The sequence below is a fragment of the Anopheles merus genome, chromosome 3L (assembly GCF_017562075.2).
Source record: "Anopheles merus strain MAF chromosome 3L, AmerM5.1, whole genome shotgun sequence".
Classification (NCBI taxonomy): Eukaryota; Metazoa; Arthropoda; class Insecta; order Diptera; family Culicidae; genus Anopheles; species Anopheles merus.
In genome coordinates, this window is record NC_054085.1 from 4,654,991 (window position 1) to 4,671,309 (window position 16,319).

A 16,319-nucleotide genomic window follows, 5' to 3' on the forward strand; every position below is an offset into this window, starting at 1 on the left:
CATACATTGCAACTTACCTTATTATATACACCAGCGCTACTTAATTCGTTTTCTATCACCATCACAATAATGCCGAACATTCCCATGACGAGGGCGTAATCACTGATGCGCTTCCGCTTTTCGAACAGTGCTTTCCGCCGGCCTAACCGGTATCCTACATTCGGTTTGTGCTTCTGACCGGGGCCACCTTGTATCGTGCCGGGACCTTTGCAGACGCCGCCACCCAGGCCTCGCTCCTCCATGTACCTGATAAAGAAAAAAATGACGGAAAATTAAAAGCTTATTAAGTTTAAGCCGGTTTTTCGTGAAAGTTTGCTCGCTTGGCAACGGTAATGCAGGTTATGGATGTATGACTACGTTTATGTGATACTGTTCCTGTTTAACACTCACCTGGGATACTCTGAGTGTACGCCCACGAGCGCGATGCCAGCTTCTTCTGTGCATGCAGCCGATACTGTTTCCCGATTACCGGCGCACGGTGTCTTCATCGAGCCGGGAATCGACAACGTGGACACAGGCTTTCGGAGCTGATCGAGGGGAAGCGAAGAAGAGAAAAAAGGATGGCAAACGTTAGCACCACAGCAAGGATCAACTATGAATATGGTTGCAGGTGTGTATGGCTACGTTCGGTGGGAACTTTTTGTTTGCGCGCACCGTTCACTATGTTGCACGGTTGCACGGGAAAGCATACATTGGTGAGAGGTTTGGGAGTGATGTGTGAACAACATGAGTATTTTCATTGGTGTGTATTGCTAAGAAGGATGGTGAACACAGGCTCAAGTCGACTGGCTACGGTGAATGCTACCATTCTTAGCAAACGAATACATCTTCGGCGAAGCGAGAAAAAGCGTTAACAAAATCAGATGGAAAAAGTACAGCAGAAATTAATGAACAAACAGAAGAATTTGGCGAAGCAATAAATGATAGAATTCAATGACACATTGTAACAAGTGTGTGTATCTGCACTATTATAGAAACTTATACAGGCGTCTACCGAAATGAACAATATAGAAGAGCAATTAAAAAAGGTTCTTGGTAGGGATAAACCAGGACAAAGCAAAAATGAATCAGTGCACACACTGTCTAACCGGAAGTGGTATGAAAACGTGCTCAATAGCACGAATGAAATATGCTGTAGTATGGACTAGATCGAGTATAGGTGGTAAGGATCATTCTAGCGGGGATTTTCATAGGGACCCGAGAATTGTTCGCGGGAGGCCGTCGAATTTCATTGTCAGTTTTTATGCAGGAAGCATTTTTATTCATACTTTTATCATTCTCGCGGTTACTCAAATGCGATAAAAAACTATGTGAAAAAAAGAGCACGTTCGTGGTTTGAGGGTTATCCTCAGCTCTTTCGTGCATAACATCGTTAACAAACACCCAGTCCGATCGGTTGCGGACTGTACGCAATGACCAACGGGTATTACGGATGACTGCAGCTCACTGCAACCACAGTGTGAACCCATAACCTTTAGCGGTCGTTTTCCGGTGGAATGAAGTGGAATGGCATCATCCGTCATTTCCTCTTTCCCTGTATCTGGTTGGGAATGAGGCCCAAGGAGACACTGCCCAAAGGGAAAGAGGAAGAGGACTTAGGATGTTGGGTAATCGTGGTTTAAATTTTACGCTTATTTAATAATAACTGTAGGCCAAACGTTTCGATCAACTGAAGAATCTGGCGGATGCTGTTCAGCGTTTGGTGTGCGTACAATTAAAGGAACGATTTGTACATGTTTGCTTTTGATTTTAGTGCAGTGCAGTGAACAGATAAATTTAAAAAATCTTAATCTAACGTAAATTTAACATATTGGAAAGGACAGTAAATTTAACAGGATTGGAAAGATTTTTATAACAGAAGCATTATTTAAGCAAATAAAATCGCTCAGAAGGATGCAAGCTATGTAATATTTACTCTACACACAAATAAACATACGATTAATGTCGAATTAACATTTCTATTCCAGATGGATGCAACTGTTTTCATGTAGTAATGTTTGTTTCGTTTATCGGCAGATGACATTTTTCGACATTTTACAGAAAAAACTGCTCTAAAGCGTTTTAAGTAAGCGAAAACCTTTTTATAGAAAACTAGCAATAAACATCTATTGTAACAAAATCATACTTAAAGTAACACAATTTTCTACGAAATATTGTATTTTGTGTGGAGTGTTTTGGTGTGTAATGACCAGTACATAAATCTTTCGAAGAAGATACGAGCAACGACCAACGACAATAAACGATGTTACTATGACCTACGAATCTACTTATCGGTTTAGTGTGAAATGTGTTGTACATAGGGCTAATTTATTTGCTGTTGAAGAATGCTTCCCATGTATACAAACGCTGTGATAGGCAATGAGACTCTTAATTATTAGTTAAAACTCACAAACCGATGACTATGTATGTCCACAAACTGATGACTATAGGTCAAAATGGTCATGAAAGAAGGTGAGCAACTACGCTTGATCACATGAAATCAATACAATATTCGTTTTAATTATAGTTGAATTAAAAGGAAAATAACAAAAAAAGAGAAATTTTTATTGCATCTTGGTTTAGTCTAATGAGACCTACCATAGGGATTGTTCATCAGCATAATCAGGTTTGGCATTGAGGCATGAAATGAAGGCATTCAAACAATAGCAGCTTGCCCTGAAGGCCACAGTTTAACAGCACAACAGTTCACTTAATAGTGATGATCAGCGATTAGATGGAAAAGAGTGGCAAAAGAGTGTATTTTTCTCTCAATGTGGCAAAGCGCATGCCGTGGGACAAGCGAACAGCTTCATAGACCGATTGAGTTAGCAAAAGCACCGCATTGGTGTTTCTTTCCTTACCCTCCTACCAAGCCAAAGAGCAATTGTTGCGAAGGAGGCGTGAGAATGAAGAAACTTTTTGGGTCTCGATACCACGAGTGAATCTCGGCAAAAATAAAACATCCTTACACTCCAGGAACAGTTAGTTTGTGGAGAGAGCGGGACGGTGTGTACAACATGATGTGGGTTGAATGCGAGAATTTATATTGAAATTCCTTCGGTTCACCAACATTGGTCTTGCCTCCTGGTGAGCTTACCGCAACCGCTCAGGGCCGATAGTAGCGGTAGCTTCGGTGGTGAAAGCAATCATAGAAGTAGTGGAAAAGACAAAATGCCGGCAGTCTATGGCGATATCATAAAGTGGCATTAGTGTAGCCAGAAAGTTCATGTTTCGATTTATGTGTGTGTGTCGAGCAGCACACGGGAGAAGTAGGTATGAAGCGGGTGCGGAATGTCTCTTAGACTTCGGACAAGCTTGTTTGTTTGTTTGCTTCATTGCCTGCTTGCTTGCTTGCTCGTTTGCTTGTTTGGACGGTCTTGAGACGAATGATTGTAGTACGTTTGTTTTCCATGTTTTCTTCTCTTTGCTACGCCAATCGACAGTTTGTTGTTATTGAAATCGAGCCTGCTTAGTTATATGCAGACTGGAGAGTGAGTGGAACAAAAGATCTTCTGTACAAGAATGTGGCGTATCTGGGGAGTAACAATTGTCGGTAGCTCAATCAACTGCCTCCCGGTCATCACGAAACGTGTGTTGGAATGCTTAAACGTCTTGAAAGGTAGAACATTAAATCATCCACAGAAAACATCACCGAACCATTTGTTCCAATTATTATCTACGGTATGGTTCCTAATTTTGTACCCTGAATTACATATCTGTTATTCGACGCATCTCAGTTTTGTTATTCTTTGCGTTGCTTGCTTGTAGTAATCATCACGCTCGTAGAAAGCAGTTGCTCTCGGCTACTTTTGTTCCTAAAAAGCGTAGTTTTGAATACTTTGAAAGAACCATTTTTACACTGGTATTAAGGATAGTTTTTGGTATACAATTTTCTGAACATAATATAGAAACGCAATTTTTCACATTTGAAAGTGAAATATTACGCAAGATATTTGGGTCATGTTTTTACCATCAGGGTATATATTGCAAATATATTGATTAACATTATTAGCCACCAGTACACAAAAACAAACTAGGTTACCTTAGGTAAAGTTCAGTTACCTCCTTGTCCATAATCAGCTACCCTCAAATACTTTCTTCTTCTTCTTCTTTGGCTCAACAACCGATGCCGGTCAAGGCCTGCCAACCCACTTGTGGGGTTGGCTTTCAGTGACTTATTTGATTTCCCCCCATAGTAGGATAGTCAGTCCTACGTATGGCGGCACGGTCTATTTGGGGCTTGAACCCATGACGGGCATGTTGTTAAGTCGTACGAGTTGACGACTGTACCATGAGACCTTCAAATACTATATTGATGTAAATAGCTTCCAATCGTACTACAACGGTGAGCCGTTGCGAGAAGAGTTTTGTGATGTTTTTGTGTACATTCTGGGTTGTGTGAAAATGAAGCGTCATCACAAAAATCAGCTTAAAAGAGATAGGCTATTCGTTTTGCAGAAGCAGTTGTTTTGATGAAGATTTTGTCTCGATGTTTGACCTGCAAAATAATGCTGATCATTTTTCATTGTACCGTGCTATAGGTCCGTGCGTGGCCTGGAGTTGGTGTCGTTAGTTTGTTTTTGAGCGTTTACGGAATCCAAACCTCTTTTTCTTTTACCTCCTGAGACTTTCTGACACAGTCATGCAGAGACAACTCGGAAAGCATTCAGCTGAACTGGTACTCGGAATTAATGGGAAAACGACCAACGTCTCGACAAAATCGACTTGGGCGGTGTGAATAACACAGACTGATAATCGCAATTGATTGATTCGGGTATTTTGCTGATGCTACACGTATAATCTATCATTTGTCGATGGTTTGGTGACGGGCTCCGACCGATACGAGTTTCCGGTTCGACACCAATAAAGATTTATGAACCATTGCTGCTATTTATTATAGCTTATAGTTACCTGTTTTTTTTCTGTCGTTTTTTTACTGCTTATAATGAACGATTCAAAGATATGAGCTTGTGAGTGTTGCTTTAATAAATATATATCTTTATATCCTGAATTGGTTACATATTGTATGGCTTGATTTAACGGGTTAAATAACATCAATAAGATAATTCGATGGGAATGCACAGTAATTGTTGTTGATCGCTATAACTGTTAATTCTTGTAAACTACATACATTTTTCATTTAATAGAGTGTCTTTATATGTCATTCTAAACATCAACAATTTCATTGTTTATAGGTGTAATAAGAACAACTTTAACCCATTATAAAGAAAAAGATCCTGCAGTATGGATGCAAAATAAAAAGGGAGCTTTTAAATAAAACAAGTTTTTTTATGTATCACCCGACAGTATGTTTTGCTGAGTAGATAAATATATTGTTTTTCTATTTTTCAATAAGATTGATGTGATTGTTGATATTAAATCCATTCAATATTTTGCTGGATTTTAGGAATAAAGCTTCATGGTTAAATTGATATAAAAGGTAATAAAAAAAAACCAATCAATGTTACTCGCAAATACCATGAAGTTTTCGTATACTTTTGTTCTATTAGAAAGTTTGAGGTAATAAAAGTAAATTTTAACATTTTCAATAATATCACAATTTCTTGAAACTGTATGTAAAAATTAATCATATTCTCAATTAAGTTTATGAATATCTTCTGTCGTTAAACGAGACGGTGCAGTAATAAACTTTTATCTAAATATCGCTGATACAGATTTTCTTTTTTGTAAGTGCAGTGATATTGTAACGTGGTGATGAGCTCATACGTTTGTTTTACTGAAGCGGTATTGCCCTACAAAAGTATGCAAGACCACATTGCTGTGAAACGATCTATTTGATGGTCATCTATAGCGAATAAAACTCTCTATAGATATTAGACTCTGATAAAGCTTACAGCACATTCTCTCAACAATTGCAAACCGTGAATTGCCAAGAAAGAAAAAAAAACGTGGTGGATAAAACAGTGTTTTGACCACGTAATCAGGAAACTTCCCTGATTTTCCTCCACGACTGAGTTCACCACTTACATACACACACACGCGCGCCTACGCTATCACTATCTCTCTTTCTTGCTCCTATAGAAAAGTTTAATTTGAACTAATGATCAACGTTTAGTCGCGTCCATGTTCGGAACGGTTGTATCAACGGTTGGTATTCGCACCATGTGAGGCAACTCACTATCTGTGCACAGGGTTGGTGAGGGTGAAGAGATTAGGTAAAAGTGGCACAAAGAAATTAGCATTTTATTTTCTTCACCAATGCTCGATTTAGCAAGATTCGTCCCAACGAGAGTCGTTGTTCGAGGGTAGATGCTGGGATAAACCGTGTTCGGTTAACCGGTAGTCTGTTTAATCTAGCTGTAATTTCTCGATAGTGCTCCAGTGCTGGCGAGAGTGTTGGGTAATTAAACGTTGCTCTCGACGCCCATTACCCACTAACAATCCTTTTTAGAAGAATTGCTTATGCTGTATGTTTTTTTGTGGATTGGGATAGCGAATATGTAATATAATAGAATTCCCAGCACGTTGCTGCAATGTAAACAGACCGAATGTAGATTTATTTTTATTGTATGTGCATTTTTTTATAATTGAATATGGGTTGAGCGATTTACAAATGAAAAAAAAATATAAAAACAATTTAAAAACGCGTTTTTTAGGCACATTTGATTTAGATTTTAGGGTATCATAAATTATAAATTAGTGCATGCATAAAAACGCACTAATTCTGATTCTAAGTCTGATACTTCGGTATTTTGATTTATCCTACTGCACGTATCACCAGACATTGTACCCGGACGTAAAATTTATGGTTTTTTGGACATGGTTACTTGGATCATTTCAAGTACATTGAACACAAACAGCAATCGACGACAAAAATCTTTGCAACGAATAGAAAAGGGGAGAGCGCAATCTAGTGCGTGAATTTGAGAGAGATGGTGAGAATAATGCTCGTAAAACACGGCGATTCGACGACCTGTAATTTCCATAGCTAAAAGTAAGCGACTTCAATGAAAAATTGTAAAAAATTAAACAATTGGATGGCTAATGGTTGACTTTATTCGAAAGTTTAAAATTTTATTGTTATATAATAGTCTTGCAATACTACAACTATTTAGTACATGAATGGAAATAAATGGAAATGTAAAGATCTGCAAACAAACAACAAATCTTAATAACATTAGAGCAACACAAAATTGGTGTTGGGTAAAGTAGCACAATTCAGTGAGCACACACGTACATTGCCTTAAGTGTGGTGTGCGCACTTCGAACCAGTGCTAGCACTTTCGCACTGTGCGCTTTCTGAGCATAGTGCACTTTTTGCACAAAGCGCACACCTCGCCCAGTGCGCTCTCTGAGCACACTTTTCCCACAGTGCGCACTCTTCACACAGTACGCTCTATGAACACACTGCAAGGCAACACACACACTGCATACAGACTTAGTGAGAGAACACACTGTGCTAGCACAATGCGCACTTCAAGCACTGTGCTGTGTGCACAGTATGGTGTGCTGTGCGCACAGTGCGCACAGTAGCACTTTACCCAACACTAATACCAATCTAGAGTTTAGCACTCCATGAGTGCAGAATAAAGTTTTTTATTATACTAAATTTTCTTGCTCGTGTCTATAATTATATGTTACAGGAAAATTTATTTCAACATATGAAGTTGTCTTTGGCTCTTTAGAATGTCTTAAATCAATTTGAAAACTTTTCTTTATGTTATGGTATGCTTAATTCACTCTGAAAACCTCATCATCATCATGGCTAAGGCGTAGATCTTTTGCATTATCTGAAATAAAGTTACGTATGCAGGATATACGGTCCCCAATTTAAAGGATGTATGACTATGTTATGCTTACAGCAATAAAAAGAACGATATTTAGCGGTGCCATGCTGGCAACGGTCATTTCCTTGGCATGTTGGCTTTTGTGAAACATGATTAAAAAGTCCTTTTTCTCAGAATGATCCATCAGATACCACAAAGAATCATAGAATGCATGCTCGATCTCTTCATTCTGAAAAATAATGGTAATTGATGTTAAATCTGATATAGCTCTTGCAATTCGAAGTCAATTGAAACCTTTATACTGAGGATAGTTCCTAGCAGACATAGCTCAAACAGTTGAAATACAATAGTGATCGCTAATGCGTACATGGTAAAGCTATTGCTGACGTAGCAACCGAACAATGCACCAGTGAGATTGAAAATACTTGAGGCCACCTGAACCCAGTTGTTGAGATAGTAACGCTTGTCAAGATCATCTTCGTACCTGAAACCCAGCAAGCAGAATTATAAATAGTAGAATTAACAAACCTTGTTATTTGTATAGTTACTCCAAAACACGCTGATGAAGCAAAACAATCTCACGTAGCTTTAACTTGACTAGCGTACGATCACGGGAATACTGTGCATCCAGCAATATAGTGTTCATTTCATCAATCTTATTTTTGAGCACATCGGCATATCCAGCAACGCTGGTCACAAAAAGTATCAACACATTCTCAGCAGCTGTAAACCCAGCCAATCCTACAATCAGGAGATAGTACTGAACAGTCAGATTCAGTAGGTAGTGTGATGTTATCTCCGGATCGGTGAAAGGCAAAATAATGGTGTACACCAGAAACCGATCGCCCTTGAGGATGTATTGAGCCACGGGAGTAACCATTAATGTTAGAATTGAGATAGAAAATTGTGATGTAATAAGTTTTCTCAGCAAGCAGATACGATTCATCAGCAAGAGAAGAGTTGCATTATTTTTTTCATGGTTCCGATATTCATAATGGAATCGATCTAAACGGTTGTACATGGCTTCAAAGAATTTGCGATAACGAAGAGCTGTATAGAACTTTGCAAGACCCTGTAATGTGTTATGAGAAATACAGATATTTGAAGCTGCAAAAATATCCTGATATTTACCTGTATGAAAACACCGAAGATGGCTGCAGATTCCATTAGTTTGTCTAAAATAGGCCAGTAGTACCAAACGGTATATATCTCACCGATTAGCGAGATTGATAGCCCAAAAAATGCCAGAAAGGTAAGAATGTTTGGTTTATAGTTCGGAGCCATTATATCAAGCCCGACAAACGAAGCAAACCACCGGAGTAAGTGGAGGTTGTAAACGTATAAATCGTGAGACAGAGTAAACTTCATGTTCGATTGAATAGTAGATGTAGACTAAGGAGTCACCATTTCACTCTTCAGGGCAACAAGTACGTGTGGGTATTTTTTATTAGCCTTGACACTAATGAATCATGTACGAGTATGAGAATGGGAACAATTGTGGTTGTATGTATTTTTATTTAATGAGATAGTTGAGGAGTGTTAAATGAAGGAAAACGAGTTTACTTGAATGCTCTAGTGTCACACCCTTTTTTGCAAGTTTTGTTTAATATCATAAGCAATTTTATTGGCTACTAACTATAGCACTTGGAGATTTTTACGATGAAGAATAGCATTCGAGCATTCAAGGTTTGAAGGCAATTTGATGTTCCAAATCATTGATAATGCTACAAAAAGTATTCGAGTGTTATTTGTTTTATTCTTGGTGTTCCTTGGTTTTATATGTTTAACATGTATTGTACGTTTTTTTTAATTTACTCGTTTCTCTCTCTCTCTCTCTCTCTCTCTCTTTCTCTCTCTCGCGATCTCTACCTCTCTCTCTGCCTCTCTCTCTCTCTCACTATCTCCTTCTCTCTGTCTCTCTCTCTCTCTCACACACACACACACACACACTCTTTCTCGTTCTCTTTTTTTTCTTTCTTGTCTTTTGTGACGCACGGCGTTGTGATATGGTTCATTTAACAATAATTCTTTAGGATGCCTACTCTCTTACTCTCTCTATCTCTCTCTCTCTTTCTCCCTGTATCTTCCCTTGAATATAGGCATCCAATCTTTGATAAGTTTGGTTTTGTATGAACAAGTGCTTGTTCCAGTCAACTCGCGGTGCTCCTTTGCGTCTCGAACCGAACTGAGGGTCGCTGGCGAACATTTTCTTGGTGAGGTAAAAAACAAATGACCACAAAACAAGCCTCTGTCATTGCACCCTATCGGCCTTCGCCATCGTCAGGATGCGTTGCTCTAACATAGGGACTTCCAAACTACGGGCCGCATGCCCTCGAGACTGCATAATGCAGCTCGCTATAGCTTTGCAAGGATTAAAAAAAACATTTTATTGTTTGTATACAAGAGTGTTTCAAAACGAAAATTACCATTCAATAATAGAAAGCTAAACGTAAGGTCAAAATGGCCCTTAACAATGTTACTAGCAATGTTACTAGTTGAAAACCCCTGCTCTAACACAGAGGATAAATCTTCATTACAGAAAATGTTGAACTCTGGTTTAATGAAAGTAATTAGTTTTCTTGTTATGAACATGTGACATTTATTTTATCGTACACTCAATAACTTTAACATAATAAGTAAAATACGTTTTATAAACAATAAACATTTCAGAAGATATGTGTGTGCGGGCTCCCGTGCCGAGAGCTCCTGCTCGATCAGGTCGCTAACACACTCTGCTCGGCTCTCGGCACACACTAAGCCTTGCGCGCTTAGTGTGCGTGTGCACACTGTCGCCCCCGTGAACGTTGACCGGTGCGCAGATGCCACGGCAAGTCCAGGGATCGGTACGCACGACTGCTCATACTATTTATACAACAGTCGGATGGAGATAACGTATTTGAAACAAATTGGTTGTTATATAAAGATGGTATTTTTATTGGTGATAACCAACTTGAAATAACATATTTTATTGGATAACATAAATTAAGCAACTATGGAAAAAGTAGCTAGAAGTTCCTCCTCTCGCAGTTGCGGAAATGGCATACACATATGTTAATGTTTTATTCTGAATAAATATTTATTTGTTTATCTTTTTCTTGAAGTATTAACTTCAGCTTAAATGAAATACAAGAATGCAAACAAACATCATTATCTTTATTTCAATTCAGGTGTTCTAAATCCTGAAGTGTTTAATTAACTTGAAGAATATGAAAACCTGTCCAAAAGGTTAATCATCTTTAATACCCCTATAGCAGCAGTCGGCAAACTCTAGAGGTAAAGGGTCATATATTGGTCAAACTTTTGAGGTAAAGGGCAATATATAAAGCTATATCGACCAAACAAAGTTCAAAATTGGTAGTTTCGACTATCTTATTATTGTACATGGCTTCAATGAACTTGCGATAACGCAAAATTGTTTTAAGCCTGCAAGTCTCTGTAAGTATTATCAACAATTCAGGGAAGAATGGTATTCAGGTATTTAATGGATTTCTCAAAGAATCGTTACATATTGTTAGTCTGTACATAACGTTTTCGAATAAGAATCGCTAAAATATAATGTATCAATAAATTATTGATCAGAACGAGCATCTGCACTTATTTTGATAACTCACATATTTACATATATTTGAAATGCAAAAGATGAGAATCTATTTAAATTGAAGTTTCCGATTTAGATACATTTCACTGTGTTGTGTTATTTATTTATACCAAGATACCGTAGAAGGTTGTAGATTCCATCAACTTAACTATGTTACGCCAATAGTACTGTTAAAAAATATTAACGATCGATTTGATCATGCAGCCTGTCTTCCAATGTTTATCGGCAGAGGGCGCCACCGAAAGGATACGTTCGTAACGATTTGGCTGAATCGCTCCAAATATCCCAATTGTGGCTGGGGCTTTGAACCCAGAGACAAGCGAGTGTTTTTTAGCGTCTCCAAACACATAATGTCACGTCAGAAAAAAAAGGCAACCAGGGCGCAGAAGGCAAGCGGAGCGGAAGGTACAACAAATGCAAAATGACACCGAGAAGAATGAGATACCAGAGCACTTCGCACACCTAATCGAACAATAAAACCCAGCTCCCCTGGCCCTGATGGTATCCTTGCGATGATACTCAAACATTGCGCTGTATCAATAGCTCTGGTCTTAACAAAAATATTTACCGAGTCGCTGCCAGCAGGTACCTTTCCTGCTCTCTGGAAGGTGTCATGGCTAACACCTATACATAAAGAGGGATGCAAAAACGAAGCAAACAATTTTTGCGGGACTACATCCTTAAGTGCATGCGCCAAAGTTATCGAGCTTTTTATTTATGGAACCTTTTAGAATCGGCCTGCAACTACATAAGTATAAATCAACACGCCTTTGTACCTAAAAGATCCACTACAACAAACCTAGTCCAATTTGTGAGCACTTTCCATAGAACCATTGATAGCGGCTTCCAGGTGGACACCATCTATACGGATATTAAGCCGGCCTTTGACAGTGTTTCCCACGGTATCCTTCTTGCTAAGCTTGATCGACTCGGTTGGCCACCCTCCCTGGTATTGTGGTTTTAATTTTATCTCGCCGATCGATCGTACGCGGTCAGACTTGGTCAATATCTGTCCAGACATATCCGCGCTTCTTCCGTTGTACCACAGGGAAGTAACCTGGGCCCCTACTGTTCCTGCTCTTCTACATTAACGACATGACCTCGGTATTGGCCGACTCCAACTGCCTTTTATACGCAGATGATGCAAAAATCTACCACAAATTCGGAATCCCCAAGACCATCAGCGTCATCCAGCATCCTTAATTGAGTTCGACTCCTGGTGCAAGCGGAACGCTTTAACTGTCAGCTTTGAGAAGTGTGCTGCTATCACAATCAGTAGATCGCGTACGCCTGCACATTACACCTATATGCTAAACGGACAAAATCTTGAAAGATTGATTTGTGCCAAAGACCTCGACGTCTATCTAGACGCTAGACTCTCCTTCGATGCAAAGCTCGACGACGTTGAAACCATGGGCAGTCGTATGCTAGGACTAATTGGAAACATGACGCGTGCGCTCATTGACCCCCTGTGCATCAAGACGCTTTACTGTGCGCTTGTTCGACCGTTGCTGCAATACGCATGCATTATGTGGTGGCCTTCATTTACTCAGGCTATGGCGCGGCTAGAGTCAATTCAGTGGAGGGCCTTGCCCTTTGTGACTGGCACCGACGGCTCGACTATGATACAAGATGCCTGCTGCTGGGGCTCTCTAAGCTAGCAGACCGTATTCAGCATGCCAGATTGCCATTCATCACCGGACTTCTTAACGGAAGCATCGACTGTCCTGTGCTGCTCTCGCGGGTTCAGATACATGTGCCAGCCAGCTCACTTCGTGCCTTCTCAATGCTGGCTATTGCGACATTCCGGACTTCTTTTGGTGCCCGCGACCCCATGATCTGCATGACTCGGTTGCTAAACTCTATTAGTGACATTTACGAGCCCGGTACCACGGCGGTGGAATTAGCTACCCGTATCCGTACAAAAATGACTAACATGCGTGTCCAGTATTTATATGTATATGTATAGGTAGAAGAGCAGTTTCGAGTGGGCTATGCAGCCCCTTGACAATGCAATAAACATTAAACATTAATGACTCGACAAACGAGTGGTTTTTCAGCGTCTTCAAATAAAATAAAACGTATAGACAGCTTAAAAATCGTTTGTTTTTAGCTCACATTTAATTAGCTGCGGGTGAAAGAAAGAGCCTGTTGAAATAATTTAAAAAAGTACCAAACGGTATATACCTCACCAATTAGCGAGATTGAAAGCCCAAAAAATGCCAGAAAGGTAAGAATGTTCGGTTTATAGTTCGGAGCCATTATATCAAGGCCGATAAACTAAGCGAACCACCGGAGTAAGTAGAAGTTGTAAACGTATAAATCGTGCGACAAAATAAACGTCATCTTGGATTGAGTAGTAAACGTAGACTAAGGTATCACCATTTCACTCTACAGGGCAACAAGTACGTTCTTTTAGTTTTGGTACTTGCTTACCCGAAGACATGCTAGGAGGTAGTTTTTTGTTAGCTTAAATAGTGATAAATTATGCAAGTACGTGAGAATAGTGACAATTGATATTATTGATTATTGGGATTATTGTTATAAGTGACGTTTCTTGTGGAGTTAATGCATTTATCTAATTGATATGCATAATACTTGTGGTGTTGCAAAGTTTTATATGTATGATAAGAATTTATCTTACCATAATCAAGTCCCGAATAGACCGTGCCCCCATACGTAGGACTGACTATCCTGCTATGGTAACAATAAGTCACTGAAAGCCAAGCTCACTTCATTACTGGGTACAAGCAGGCCTTGACCGACAGCGGTTGTTGTGCCAAAGAAGAAGAAGAAGAATTCATTTATTTGTTTTCCTATTTGGAATTGGTTTGTTAAACTATATGAAATATGAATATGAATAAATAAATGTAAATTTATTTTCTTCTTCTTTGGCACAATAACCGTTGTCCGTCAAGGCCTGCCTCAACTGTAGCTCTAGTGGGTTTGGCTTTGAGTGACTTACTGTTTACACATAGAAGGATAGTCAATCCTACGTATGGAGGCACGGTCCATTCGGGGCTTGAACCCATGACGGACATGTTGTTAAGTCGTACGAGTTGGCGACTGTACCACAAAACTGGCCGATGTAAATTTATGATTTGAGTGAAAGTGAACGTGATATGTTGTTTATTAGCTATATGGTTTATGCTAAATCATGCTAAATATGGCTTTTTGTTTACGAAAATAAATGATTTTTTTTTCTCCGAATATTAATCATTATTTTTCACTGTGAATAAAGTGTGACATTTTGCTGGGATCGAAATGCATGTCTAATTTTTAAATTGGTTCAAGTTTACCGGATCGCTTCGGCAAAAAAAGAATTTCAAATCGGGATGTTTTGCCTTTTTCAAAACTAATATCATCGTGACCCATGTACCCCTTCCTATCCTATAACAAATTTTACAAAAAGGTTCTCATTTTCAATCTCTCACTATAGAGCGTTACTTTTTCACTCTATAGTGAGACGTTGTTCGTTAGTGAGTTGATGTTAGGTGCGGATAACTAGGATGTTTTTTGTACCGTGTACTTGCACCGACATAGCGATTCATCGATGTAGGCGTTGGACAAAAAACGACAAACCATAAACAAACATATGTATATGAAGTTGTAGGCCGCAAATACACGACGCAAAAATAAAAATTGTCGAAGGGAATGTCCCAGAATCCTCGGTTATTGTAGGACGTGGACGTGAACCACTTTGGTCACCGACAAATCAGGATCAGTACACCGTCGAAGACTCCAAATAGAATTGGCTGCAGCGAGCTGTCGAGAACCTCAAAGCGCTACGATTTATTAATCAGTACCTGTGCGAAAAGACGCCGTGGAAGGCGCTGACGATGTTTCCGAGTATGCCGCATTTAGCCAACTTTGAGCAGATACAGCCAGACCTGCTACAATGCGCCATATCCACTGCAGAAATATTTTCCCTGGTGAACGTGAACCACTCTTATGCTTTTGATGTGCTGGACAACATATTATTGTAGTTAACGTGAACCGATTGATCAACGAGCTACAAACGGTGTAGGATGTAATTACCGCAGCAGTGGACAGCTACGGGTTGACAAAACAATCAATCCGAGAGGAGACACATACTGGACAAATATTTTTCCTTGATGGTCCTGGTGGCACTGTGCTCTAAACTATTTTTGCGTACACGCGAACTTGCTGGACGCTGGAACAGTTCCTATAACATCCGTGTACAGTTTGCACAGGCTGAATTGATGAAACAGGCATCACGGATCGTATGGAACGAGACATCCATGAGCAGCCGCTATGCTCTAGAAGCTCGCGCCTTGGATCGCGTCCTGCAGGATGTTATGAGAAATCGCCAAACGTTCGGTAATAAGGTGGTTGTACTATGTGGTGACTTCCGACGGATACTGCAAATCATCCCGCGTGATATTATTGACCAGGTCCTGCAGCAGTGCATCCAACTGAACATGCTGTTGGGAAAATTTAGGATATTGTGTGTGCGGGAAAACATGCGTATTCAGACAGCCCAGACTGTTCAAGATGCTAAAGAGCCGAAAGAGTTCGCATAATTTCTGCTCCGTATCTCCGTACGGCATATGATATTCCCGGGTTTCGATAAGGCGTATGCCAAGATACCACGGGACTTGATATTACCTGGAACATATGATCCAAAAGGTAAAGCAAATTTATCGCAAACAGTGTGAATTTTGATAAAAAATTATTTATTTCAACAGGTACACCACCCATAATTTAATTTGTATTATATTAAATAGAAGAAAATAATATAAGCATAGAACAAAATTTGTTTACAAAGGATCCAAAAACGAAATTATTGAATGATATAAAGTTCTTATATACCCCCCAATAAACGTTGCGTAGCCCTGTAACCGGGCCATTTTAACTAGTACTATGAAATCGCACAAATGCTTGCAATCGTTACAGGTGGAGCATTTGTAGGGCGTTGCAGTTGTAAAAGAACGCTGTTTGCAACACTGATTTTAAAATAATGTATGCACTTT

The 16,319-nt window shown here is 39.5% G+C and overlaps 2 protein-coding genes across 19 annotated transcripts in view; both read right to left on the reverse strand.

The window, feature by feature from the left end:
* LOC121600409 (small conductance calcium-activated potassium channel protein) overlaps positions 1-16,319 on the reverse strand; it is a 155,561-nt gene that overhangs the window by 45,903 nt on the left and 93,339 nt on the right. For all 18 annotated transcript variants that reach the window (XR_006005821.1, XM_041928966.1, XM_041928967.1 and 15 more), the window contains 2 exons: positions 391-527; positions 18-246 (listed from right to left, as the gene is read on the reverse strand). Coding sequence is in view for 17 of the 18 variants with exons in the window: in XM_041928966.1 (XP_041784900.1) it covers positions 18-246; positions 391-527 (366 nt within the window). In the remaining variant the exon portion in view is untranslated. The remainder of the gene's footprint in view (positions 1-17; positions 247-390; positions 528-16,319) is intronic.
* On the reverse strand, positions 7,676-8,126 carry LOC121600412 (odorant receptor 67d-like). The gene is made up of 2 exons (XM_041928977.1): positions 8,022-8,126; positions 7,676-7,956 (listed from the first exon to the last, which is right to left on the reverse strand). Exons 1-2 carry the CDS (start codon positions 8,094-8,096, stop codon positions 7,786-7,788), a joined length of 246 nt encoding a protein of 81 aa, XP_041784911.1. The 5' UTR covers positions 8,097-8,126; the 3' UTR covers positions 7,676-7,785.

Coding starts and splice junctions, on each gene's coding strand:
- LOC121600412 (XM_041928977.1), bottom strand. CDS start 8,096: ATGTACGCATTAGCGATCACTATTGTATTTCAACTGTTTGAGCTATGT. Junction 7,957..8,021: donor GAACTATCCTCAGTATAAAG/GTTTCAATTGAC, acceptor ATTATTTTTCAG/AATGAAGAGATCGAGCATGC.